Raw genomic sequence first — 13,114 nt, forward strand, 5'->3', positions numbered from 1 at the left:
TACTTAGAGTCGACATGGCTAATTTGAAGTTGCTAAGGCAATCAACCTGAAAAAGAAAGTCTGCATTTCTTCAGAACAACAAGCTCTGAACTGGCTCCCAAAAATAGACTGGACTGTATTTAAAGAGTATGGGTGCTCTATAAATGCTTGCATCAGCTAGCTCCTAGCCATTTGACCTACAAAAGTTATCACCAAATAACAGCTTAAGACTTGTGCAGTAAAAACCAGGAAAAGCTACTGGTTTCAAAGTAACCTCACGTTACAAGGGAATTCCTCGTTTTCAGAGCAAGGGCCACTACAATGAAACCAACTTCCGCTTCACATCTGATTTTCACCCACACTTATAGGTTTCAGAAAAAGGATGAAGTGGTGGGCGCATTACAAACGCTGTCATCCTTTCACTCACTCATGATAGATGGTTCTTCAGTAGTTGCAGCATCAGAGTAGCAGCTGAAACTAGCGCTGAAGTTATGAGATCTACTCCATTACACTATTTTCCATTACTCCACTCTAAGCCATGCTGAACAGCAACCATGCTTGTGTACAACATGGCTAATACACATTGGCAAAACCAATAGTAGGGAGAGCTATTGGCTTTGACAAGGCTTTGCCAACACTTATTTTACATCTAAAGGAACCAATGATGGAAGACAGTGGTCGAATACGGTTATTAAAAAGCTTTGCTGATATTAAAGGTTTGTGAAACTCCCCAGTAGACAGTGTTGCTTTTCAATTTGCACTTAGCCTTCAAGAAAAGATGAAAGCTGTGGGTGCACCATACCATCAATGCCAACTTACGGAAGGATCACTTCCACCACATCATCATCTAAGACTGCTCATAAGTTTTTCCCTAGCCAGGACCAAAGCCCGTTATTGTCTCTCTTCTTACATACCAATGGGACAGTAAACATCCGATTGGAATAGACGGGACAGAGAAGCTACAATAGACTGGATCGGTTGTGGAAAATAAGTGAATCACATAGATAAAACGCTGAGAAGACACTTGTTGTCTGAGAAAGAGAACTAAGCCCCCACTCCCAGATCACAAGAGATCTTTTGGCCTCAAGTCCAGCCATCTAACAATTCCATAAACGGGAGGCACCCCCACAGAGGCACGCCAGTAAGTTAAGGAAGATGGAGATACAATAGGGAACAGCTTTGACACTTCGAATAAGTCTTCAAATGCTGAGTGTAGGTATACGAGTACACGGTTAGGATGAACGTTCTTAAAAGGAGCGCAGAATTTGGACATAGGTGTACAATTACTTACAGTAGCATGACTGATCTGAATGCAAAACAGGAGATTCAGTGCAACTTTTCCAATCAGTTTGAGTTTTCGAAGTAGAGACAGGAGCAATCAGAGAATGGGATCCACAAAAGAGTGAGTGCTTATACAGTAACATGATTCAGTAAAGCATTCAAACCCCCAAAGGGCATGGCCTACCTTGCACCTCTAACCCAAACTAGACAAAGCGCAGGAGAGTTGTATTGCACTAGTGTGACAAAACAGTTTCACTATACAAAAAGGCAAGACTATTAGCTTTTCAAATGCCAATATAAAATGGCCGGTTTCCACTTCTGAAAACATGAATGTTTCAGCTGGAATACAGAAAACAGGAGTATTTATTGCTTTATAGTATATCTATGCTACTTGCTTTAAGTCAATAAGCTATGTAATGTTAGCACATTATGAACAAAATATATGTAGATTTTGTCAGTCGAACACAGACATATGCTTTTTTTGGGAAGTAGGTACAGTTAATGCATAGTAACAACGAAAATAACAGAACAAAAAAGTTACTCACGTTAGGTCAGCATCTTTGGAAGAGAGAAAGATCCATTCCTCATCCGGCCGGCCTTCCCCTTCTGCCACCACTCTCTCTATGGCTTTCCCCACCAGTCCAGATCCACCAGTCACAAGAATGCGCTTGGATTTCACTTCTGTGGCGGGAGCCATGACTATCAAATTGATTTAAAAAAAATAAAAAAAAGTACAGTTCAATGACTTTTCCACGAACTGATATTTTACAGCGGGTGCAATGCAATTTATTAATTTGTAGGTCGAAGCCTACTAGACAGCGTAGTAATCTGGCTTGCTAACAACATGTTGGTGCCATTGTGAAAGCTTCCTTGGGAATGCATTCCGACCATTGGATTTATGGTTTTTACTTACATTTTCTTGCTTTCCATTTGCTGGCTTTATTTGTTTTAGGCTGGCCAGCTGGAGTTCATCCCTCCAATAGAGCATAGCCTATTTACTGTATTCTTCCACGGCCTAAACAGACCTTTAAATATTGTTATCATTGTGTCACATTTACTATGTATTCGAAGACTGAGGTCAAATGTCAGGTTCTACTGGCAGAGGGAGCTAGGTGTTTACTGTTCTTTCTTGGACTTCAAAGTATGAGGATTTGTGTAACAATCCTGCTGGGTACTCATATGAGAGGAGAGGCTGTAAGATGGCACAAACAGGCTGGCGGAGACCATGTTTCCCGCGGACCCATTACGAGATAGCAAACCACCAATGTGACTGCTGCAGTGCCCCGGAGGCAAAAGACATTGGGGGGTGTCTTCTGCAGCAGAGGACTGGAGCAGTGGTCAGCTGGATGCTCTAAAGTACACATGTCACTTTGGCCGGCAGTTTTTTGCTGGCCAAAGTGACATGCACTCTTTGAAGCTCTCCACTCCGCTCTCTCAAGACAGCTGGGTGGACACCAAACACAGGATTCCAGGGCCTGAAGGAGCGTCCAGCCAGCCAGCTCCATCCAATACAGGTAATTCTCTCATACTGGTTAACAGCATGAGAGCAGTGTCTTGACTGGTCACAGGAGCTCCACTGCAGAACACCGAAGAGGACATGCTGCGGTCGGTAAGTACATTTTAATTTAACTTAACATGGGGTTTTGGAAAGAGGGTTTTTTATTTTTTATTATGGGCTTTTAAAGGGAGGGGGTATTTTATCTTGGGCTTTTGGAGGGAGGGGGCGTTTTATTTTTTGGGAAGTGGTGGGGCACTTTGCTCTCCCCACCACTTATTAAGGATTCCAGCCACCCCAGTGTGTTTATTCCATGGCCAGTGGTGTGCTTGTACAATATCTACTGAAAGTATGACATGCTGTGTTAAGTAACCAATATAATATTAAAACATAAAAACATTTGACTAATTCAAAGTGGCCAGATGGCCTGTGCAAAAGGAATTCAGGTCATTCCAGTCACCAGTTTGTTCAAAATATGATCATCTACAGTAACAAACAAAGCACCACGTTTATTTACATTCTAAAAAATAGGTAATTAAAAAGTTTAATAAGACCCAACTTTGGCTGACTGCTATAGAGGGAAGCGTATATCAGTCTCTTCCCACAAAGGCTGTTTTAAATGAGGAACCATGGGGGCAGCTGCAGTATTTTAGGGCAGCTGTCAGCCTGCATGCTTTGCCTTTAAAAATAGCACCTTACATCACAGCAGCTGCAAGCCCAGTTCCTTGCAGTGTGCGACCTTTCAGAGGGGAATGAGAGGTGGCATGCAAGAGAAATTAGCCTTTCACATTCTATGTAATGCCATGTATCCTGTATGTATGATAAAAAAGTGAATCATTCTAGCATTTCCAATTAAACAATACATGCATCTTGGTAAAAATCTGGGTTGCTCAATAAAACACATCACCCCATATTCTCTGTTAATCTTCAAAACAAAATTAATTGTTTATATCAGGGATCACACTACCTTTACAAATCATCCGTGTTGCCCTTATATACAGTGACCGGTGCAGGTGCCAGGAAATTTAATTTGTGAGACCACATAACTAACAGTCACCTTGGGAACAAGCATGGCAAAGACAATAGGCCACAAGTTTAAAAACCAAACACAAACAACCTATAAAACAAAGGCTCAGCAACGAGCCAACAGCAGTCATGCCATTTTGATGGCATACCCACTCATTATGCATGCGTGCCAACAAAGGCTTGTGTTTTTTTATTTACTGAACAGAGTTAAATTGGTACATTAAAAAATACGATTTAAGAGTTAAGGCAGTGGGGCAGGCAGCAATTTGCAGCCTGGTCTTCACACCCCCTCAAAAAAACAGAAGGTGGTGTGCGTGGAGGGCAAAGGAGGCGCAGGAAGTGGGGGGAGCAACATCAAGTGGGCAGGGAAGGGAAAAAGCAGCACAAGAGGGGCAGCACCTAGGGGAGAAGCACACGAGAGAGATAGCAACATGAGAGACCGCAACAGGAAGCGTGGGTTGTTTGGCAGGGGGTATCCAAAGTACACAATGGAGAGAGCTGGAACACACATACACTCTCATGGAGTGCTTACGCAAAAAGGAAGAAGCAGTTCCCCAAAAATGAACAGTGAAAGGAGAGACGTCAGCCAAACAGTGAGATGGTAAAGAGGCTATGCTACAGGGGAGGGACAAACAGGATGGACAAAAAAAAAAAACAAGAAAAAAAAACAACAACAAAAAAAAAACCATAAGAAGCAAGCAAATGAGAGTGACAATAAATCCAGCCATTGGTAAGCAATGGGTAGGCTGTTAGCCCCCGTAGCTTCTTAATCATTAGATCTTATACAACCAGACATCTTGTGCTGTCTGGTAGGCTAACCTAAACAAGCATTGGCAAGGCAATAGATCTCACCTACGATGGGTATTCACTTTGTCAATTCTTTTAGTCATGTTGTATGGCTGCTGCAAAGCATAACTAAAAGTTTAAAAGTTCTTTAGATTAAAGCAATTATTTTTTTTTGGAGCTTGCGGGAGGGAGGGTTGGGGCAGGAGAAAGAGAGCATGGGGCACAATATGGACAATGGTGGGTGTGGGGAAAAAGCAATATGACACCACCAGCACTAGCAGTGTCATAGCACAATCTTTTGGCATGTCGGGTGGTGGGGGCAACACGAGCAACAGAGGAAGGGCAGGAGTAATGTGGAAAATGGTAGGAGGATGGGTGACAAGGCAAACACAGGCAACGGAGAAAAGAGAGGTGGAGAGACACAGCAGGTGCAAGAGGCAACAGACAACAGAGGGAGGGAGGTTGCTGGGGGCACGACGGACAACAGATACAGCACAGCAAAAACAGAGGGATGGAGGCTGCCACACAGGCACTAGAGGGAAGGCACATGGCAATGGCAACACGAGCAATAGATGGGCGGCAGATGGTGGGGCAACACACGCAACAGAGGGACGTAGGGTAGTGGGGGCAATGCAGACAGCAGAGAAACAGCTGGTGAGAGAATACAATGGACAGTAGAGGGCTTACAGGGGGCAGGAACACAGAGGGAGAAGGAAACTCCTCAAGGGAGACAGCCGAAAAAAAGTATTCTGGTAGTGTACTTAAACACAAAGAAAACATGCGTACCTAAAACAAATGAGCAGGGGAAGGACACAAGCAACATGTCCGGGCTCCAGGGAAGGGACAAACAAACAGAGGAAGAAAGCCTATAGCAGCTGATCAATACGAAGTAAGCAAATGAGAGTGACAATGAAGCAAACTAATGGTAAGCAATTGCAGCCCCTATTAGGAAATAATATATCTTGCAAGAGACCGTGCATTCGCTGCCTTAGGCAAAACCTAAAAACGAACGATTGAAGAATTAAACAAGGTTACAGAGGACTTTCTTCTATTTCTCTTACAAGCAGATGATCCCAGGAAATGGGGAACACAAGCAAAGCATGGTAGGAAGGGAAGGAGGTTCTAATAAGGAAGGGGTATGGGGAAAGGCAAGAGATGCAAAGTGAATCCACATTAATGATGGGCTAAACAATATAAATTACAGGGCAGAAGCGGATTAGTGAACTGAGTGGAAGAGCGAGAGGAGTTGAGGGTTTCATCAAGTGTGAGAATGTCATTGTCAGAAGGGGTTTATTAGTCTGCATTTGCTAGCTAGATGAAACCAAGCTTGTGTAGCACATCTAGAACCCTCCCGTTGGGCAAGGGATTTCGGGATATACCAGATGGCTGTGTGGAGGACCAATGCTAAGGGGATTGGGGGATAACCAAGGTTTCAATTGATGCAGGTCATATCTATGAAAAAGACAGTAAAATATGAATAAAAGCTGTCTAGGTTCCCAGATACATAAGGTTCACAGAAGAGATTTCGAGCCAGCAGGAATACTGAGGAGTGAAATTGAAACTCTTTGTTCTCAAAATAGGAGACGCATTATGATATTGAAAGGCGAACTCCAGCCACATCATTCCTGAACTAGAACACTGTACCAGCCTGGATTCTTTGTTGTTTTTTTAACCCCAGAAACAGATATGAACAGTTAAGAAACGTTTATCTTTGAAGGGACTAACCGCCACTTCATTTAAAGTTGGATTTGGGAAGTTGGTAATGACAATATCAGACACATAAGCACTGGCAAATAGTCTGCCCTTTGGGATATACTGGCTTTGCCAATGGTTTTAAGTGATTCTGTAGAACAGTGGTTCCCAACCTTTTGACTTCTGTGGACCCCCATTTTATCAATACAGGAGCCCGGGGACCCCCACTGAATCATTATTGGAACACGGGGACCCCCAAGGAGTCATTACTGATAGCTGGGACCTAGTATTATTAAATGTTTTAAGCAGCCGTGGACCCCCTGAGGAGGCTTCGCGGACCCCCAGGGGTCCCCGGCCCACAGGTTGGGAACCACTGCTGTAGAACATTACCAATGCCATGCAGCATGGCTAAAGAGAAAAAATATACTCTCATGGAGAATGCATTATTTTGTAGATGAGCACAAACATCACCACACGTGCTCGGCTACAGAATGACGCAGGTACTTTTTTTTTTCCCCTTCAATTTAGCGAACTGAGTTGGATTGGTAATTTTTTATTAAAAAAAAAACAAACAAAAAAAAAAGGAACGGAAGAATTATTATTATTAGTTTTTTTTTTTACTAAACACGGTGGGAAAAAGCAACACAGAGGGCAGAGGGGTGGCAACACAGAGGACGGCGGGGAAGCAACACACAGGGTGGCAGACAAACTTAGGGGGCAGCGTGGGAGAAGCAACACAGGGGGTGCATAGCAGCCAAGTTTCAAAGGTCCATCTGTGATGTCCTTCTCCAGTCCAGGTTTTGCCCTTTGAATTCTGGGTCTTATCCAGTTTTACAATGGACTATACAATATTACTAGTCCCAGAGCACAAAGAAAAAACCTGGACTGGAGCAGCACATCACACTTGGACCTGGGAAACTTGGCAGGGCAGAGGGAGGCAACACGGAGGGAGGGGTGTAAACAACACAGAGGGCGACAGGGAAACAACACAGAAGACAGCGGGGAAGCAACACAGACCGTTGATTAAGCAATACAGAGTGTGCATGGATGCTAAGTTTCAAAGGTCCATTTTTTATGTCCTTTTCCAGTCCGGGTTTTGTCCTTTGAATTCTGGGAATTATCCTGCTTTACAATGAAATATATATGATTACAACTCCCAAAGTTCAAATAAAATATATTGATCGGAGCAGCACATCACGCATGGAGATTGGAAACTTGGCAGGACAGAGGGAAGCAACAAGGAGGGCAGCGGTGGAAGCAACACCGAAGGCAGGGTGGAAGCAGCAAGGGTGAAGGGGACGCAACACGGAGAGGGAAGCAACACGGAGAGCGAGGGGGAAACAACACAAGCATGAGTGTGGGAAGAAAAGCACACATTCGGAAAAAACATGAACTCTCTCAGATCGTTTAAGCGATAAGAAAAAAGTAGTTCCCAAAAAGTGAGCGGTGATAGGATATGAATAAAGAGAGTAGGCTCTAGGGGAGGGACAGACAGAAGATGGACAAGGTAAGCCACTGAAAATTAATTAAACAAATAAGAGTGCCATGAAAGCAAGTGCTGTCTAGTAAGCAGTCATAAAAGCAAATCCCCATCCGCCATAAATTCAGTCGTAATTAATCAATCACATTATGAAATTAAATCATGCGCATACCAAAATGATTTATAAAAGTGATCTGACCAACAGACTGGTCAGATCACTATCAAATTCCCTTCCAAATATCCACACAAACTAAAATCAAGGGTCAAACGAGAAGGGAAAAAATTAGGGATTACAAATGCAATCAACAGAACAGAATTGATGGGGCAATGCCAAACCCGCCTTGGAGCCTAGGATGGACCAAACATTGGATTAAGAAATGGCGCACCTCTACAACAGAAATATGGCCAACATAGTTTAGAAGGCTGCTCCAGTACGTGTAAAAAGGCGGAAGAAAAAAACTCAAGTACTGCGGTTCGACTAATACATAAACAATGAAAGAAGAAAACTAAGATACCTGGAACGAATTCGAAGAAAGGGCCCACCTCTAGCAGTTAAGAATGCAAATAATTTGATACAAAACGGCTATCTTGAATGCCACAGCTATTAGATCTCAACAACACAAAGCGAAGACCAGGCCCAGAAAACTCTGAGATAATAACACAACAATTTAGACGCCTCGTCAGGGGTAGTAAGCGCTATATAAATACGATTACAATCAGGAAAACTTGCAAACCCACAATTGCAAACAGCTCAATGGACACCTATAATGCTTTCTTCACGTTCTATAAAGATAAAATTACAACCACATGCAAACCTATTCTCAGCCAAGATAGTACACAACATAGAGAATCCATCAACCCCACTCTTAAAGCACGCAGCAAGAATACTGACCAATATGCCCCAACAGTCCCACATAAAAAAACAGAGCCTTTTGAAACAATTTTAGATATTTATCTGAGGGCGAAACAGAGAACAGCATTCAGACAATGAAACCTACCACACATTTAGATGATTCTATTCCCTCACACTGACTGAAAGAGATCCTCCAATCCATCACTCACTTATTGACGAAAGTTGTAAACACGTCTTTATCCAATCTGCCTTTCCTGGCTAAATTGGTAGAACAATGCACCCACGATCAGCTAAACAAACACATCAAGAATGTCGACCTGCTAGATAAACACTAATCAGGTTTCAGGACTGGACACAACACAGAGGTCCCCAAGCTAATCATCCTAGAACATACAAACATCATTAGACCAAAACGGATCTGGTCTCCTAATTCTCCTAGGCCAATCTGCGGTGTTTGACACGGTCAGCCATAAATGCCTCAGATAAACTGTTGAATTCAGAATGGGCCTAGCAGGATCCGTCCTTAACTGGTTCACTTCTATCTTGCAAAACCGACAACAAAAAAGTCAAAATAGGCACCACCCTAGCTGATGTAGCAGACATCAACAGGGGCGTTCCACAAGGATCTACAATCTCACCAACACTCTTCAATCCATACATGGAACCACTCACGGAAATTCTTCAACAATCAAAAAATTCAGACAACGTGTATGACGATGATACCCAGCTCTACATCAAACTCTTCTCTCAAGAGGTCATCCAGAGACTGGGTGATTCCCCGAGGATACACAAGACTGGCTGGCACACAACCAGCGAAAACTAAACCCGCTGAAAACCGAAATCAATTTTTTCTCCCCACTCCTTGAATTCCAACAATTGCTGTTAACATCAAATCGCTCAACTTACACCAACCATATGAGAATCTGTAAAATCACTAGATATCACAAACGACTCAAATCGAAACATGCAAGCTTGCATACAAGATGCTACTAGAGGTGCTAAACGACATCTGCACCGTCTAAGAAAATTAAACCCCTTCATAATGCCAATAATAGCGGTTCAATCTCTAGTGCTCCCAAAACTGGACTATGGGAATGTCACTCACAGGTGTACCTACAACCAGCCTAGCCCCAACGAAAGCGACAATAAATGCAGCATCAAGACTTAACAGGCACACGTCGCTACAATAACATCTTTCCATCTCTCAGAGCCCTCAACTCGCTGCCACTTGCAGTCAGGAGACAACTGAAGGTTGCAGCATAACACACAAAGCACTACGCAATTCTGCTCCCAAATACATAGCGAATAGGATCAAGCTAGCAGGAGCTAAATAGGATTCCAGAAGTGCTGAACCCCTCATACTTGAACCACCCAGATTAAAAAAAAAACAAAAAAAGCCTCAAGGTTACACACTCGCTCACCTGAGATGCCCCAAAAGTTCGGAACTCCCTTAACGAAAGCAATTACCTCAAACTTTTAAAGAAGGAAGTTAAAGCCATACTACTAGAAAGACATGCTGCATAAAAGGACTATTTCTAAACTTTTATGTCACCCTATTTAAGACTGTATCCTATTGTGTTATATCTTGATCTTCGAATTCTATGTGTAGCGTATCTTAAATAACAGATATTCTTTCTACACAGCAACCCTTATCAGCTCTCTCTGTACAGCGCTCTGATATAGTCATGCTTTATAAAACACAGTAAATAAAATAAAATAAAAAATTTAGTTGTTTTAAAGCACGGGGGAAGACTTTAAAAAAGGGCAAACAGTTATGTCAATTTTACAGTCAAATACAATGGTACACAAAAATCAAAATTTTTACAAATCCTAAAGCTTTTAAAACTGACACACAAAGGCAGACAGTTTCATTGCTAATCAAAATGTGTCCTGCTGTCAGGTAGGCTCGACGTAAAAGGGGCTTATTATGACCATGGCTGCTCTGTTGGTTTCTAAACATCTCTCACGCAACTCCGGAGGGGGGAGAACAGGATCCCATTTCTATGAAAATCAGTTTCTCAATAAGCCGGAAATACCTCCATTAGTTTAAAAATGAGCACTCCCAAAACAGTTATATTTCCATGGAAATCAATGAGATCTTCCTGTTAAATACCCGAATCTCTTTTTCAGTCAAAGATTGAGTACTGGGGGTACCTTTTTATGAGGGGCGGTGGCTGGCCTGGAGTTATCTGGGAATGAACAGGTGCCAGTCATACCTCACCCCCTCTTTGGGTATTTTTGTAAAACAACATTCGCGCTTCAGGGGCGTTTCCTTCCGGGAAGTAGCAAAATCAGTTTAAATTCAATGAATCCGCGTATAAAATTAGAAACTTTAATCCTAAAATTCCCCCCCACCCCCCAAAACCTACCTTGCAAAGCACAACACCGTCTCCACCCCGGTTTGCAACGTGTTCGTAAAGACGCCCCACTCCTCCGCCAGGGACTAAAGCGCTCCCATTCCGCGAGCCGCTGGGAAATGTAGTCCTTAGATCTACGGAAGCCGCTAGCGTCCGGCAAAGGAGGAGAGAAAAAAACTACGCTGCGGCCGGCAGGCAGAGGGTTTGGTAATGGGTGCGCCATCTTGGAAGGGAGCATAGGCCTTCTCTCGAAGGCACCAAATGGGTCTTTACCAGTAAAAAGCGGATTTCGTTCACATTCTTCGTTGTTTTGATATTTGGTGTATTTTTAACACGTGTATTTAACTGTATTATTCCCAGCATGTCTTTGCTTGTACTTGACAACTCCGCACATTTTTTTTGCGAATTCAGGAGAAGTTTGCCTATGGTTGGAATCCTCAGGAGTCCGCACTGATGATAATCAGAGCCACCTACTCTTATGCTGTGTGACGAAACAACACTTCGCGGATGCGGTGGTGCTATCAGGAGTAAAAGTAAACCATAATGCAGCCCTGCCAAGTGTCACGCATCTTGCGTTAGAATAACAAGTTTCTGGTCATTTTCCCGCATTACTGCAATGCCTGAGATTGTCACGCAAAAGAACTGTGTCCTGAAGTGCGATAAAACCTCTTGTTCCAGTTTCTCAAGCTCCAAGTAGTGTTTATCAACGGTCACAAGGTGGTGTTGGTGTACAGTGGGAGGCATAGGAATTCTCGATATAGTACGATATTTATATGGTTCCCTCCTCTTCACCGCTTAATTTTGCTTGTGAGAAAGTGTAACTCATGGTCGTTGAAATGACACTCATATTACATTGAAAGTATGAAAATGTCACACATAGCAATTTGAAACCTTGACAGCTCTGCAGGGGTGGCTCCTCTACTATGGTGAAGGAGCGTTGCGCCCCTCTGCCAGCAGCAGCTGTAAAACTTTTACGTTTTTACTGCAAAAAGGGCTGGGCCACTGGCGTGACAGGACTCAGTGCACATGTATGTTTGACCGTCCGTCTCTGGCCGGCCAAACATACATGCGCAGTAGGCTCTGTCCAACCGCAGTGCCGGATTGGAGAGAGCAGACAGAGGCTCCCACTCTGCCTTGGAGCACCGAGCCAGGGCGGTCCGTCCAATCCTAGCGCTACTTTCATGCTGCTGGCAGCATGAAAGCAGCAATAGGATTGGACATAGCGCTGCTACCCCTAGCTCTTTCAGGTAAGTACCATTAATGTTTATCACAATACCATGCATGCACGTAATAATGCCAGGACAAAGTTTGTGGGTATAATATGTCGCAATTTATTGGTTTCACAGGTAGGGTTAGCTTACGGGCGATCCCGGTGTCGGAGATGAGTTTATTAATATTGGCCGACACCCATCCTGAGAAAACTAGAGCTGTTACGTCTGGTGTTCTCTGCACCAACATGTTTAGCATCTTACAGCTCGTTCCTTTATCGTGGTTTTTACCACTTTATTAGTTTGTCATGCTCCTGACAAGTCAGAGCGAGACCCAGGCCAGTCTCCACAGTTGCTCAGGATTCCAACTGTCCCTTGCGGGATTAAGGAGCGCCGTCGCGTCATCCCAGGACCCCGCCGTCAAGGCTCCCAGGGCCCTGAGGAATACCTTTGGCTCCAGGAATCACCATCTGGAGGCCTTTTAACCAATTTTTAAGCTTTAGGATCGCCCTGTAACTCCGCATTGCGACGGTTTGTAATTTCCTGTAAAGAAAGGCATGTTATCATCCTGTTCCACTATCCCAACCTTTCTTTCCACTATGCACGCCTCCCTGCCTTCTATTCTCCTTCTGTAGGGTGGGTGGGTAGGACTTCGCCGCCGTGACCCCAAAGAGGCCCAGCCTTGCCAGGTCTCCCCTTAAGAGACCTCCCGGCCTTACTCCTCCCTTCTAACACCTAGGCGGCCATAAACCAGCTGGGGACCACCCTCTCCACTACGGAGGCCTCTCCGGACCACCTTTTGGGCAGGCAGGGGAGCGACGCTAGAAAACTGTCCCCCTTATCGTCACACTGCGTGCGACGGGGCCAGCCACATAGCGCTGCTACCCCTAGCTCTTTCAGGTAAGTACCATTAGTGTTTATCACAATACCATGCATGCACGTAATAATGCCAGGACA

At 43.9% G+C, this 13,114-nt stretch overlaps 1 protein-coding gene across 1 annotated transcript in view; it reads right to left on the bottom strand.

The window, feature by feature from the left end:
* LOC138282898 (GDP-L-fucose synthase-like) overlaps window positions 1-11,051 on the bottom strand; it is an 83,747-nt gene extending 72,696 nt beyond the window's left edge. The window contains exons 1-2 of the mRNA XM_069220909.1: window positions 10,962-11,051; window positions 1,806-1,959 (exon numbers count right to left, since the gene is read on the bottom strand). Of these exons, the coding sequence (XP_069077010.1) occupies window positions 1,806-1,957 (152 nt within the window). The 5' untranslated portion in view covers window positions 1,958-1,959; window positions 10,962-11,051. The remainder of the gene's footprint in view (window positions 1-1,805; window positions 1,960-10,961) is intronic.
* Between the last annotated feature and the right edge of the window lie 2,063 nt (window positions 11,052-13,114).

The sequence above is a fragment of the Pleurodeles waltl genome, chromosome 2_2, assembly GCF_031143425.1.
Source record: "Pleurodeles waltl isolate 20211129_DDA chromosome 2_2, aPleWal1.hap1.20221129, whole genome shotgun sequence".
Lineage (NCBI taxonomy): Eukaryota > Metazoa > Chordata > Amphibia > Caudata > Salamandridae > Pleurodeles > Pleurodeles waltl.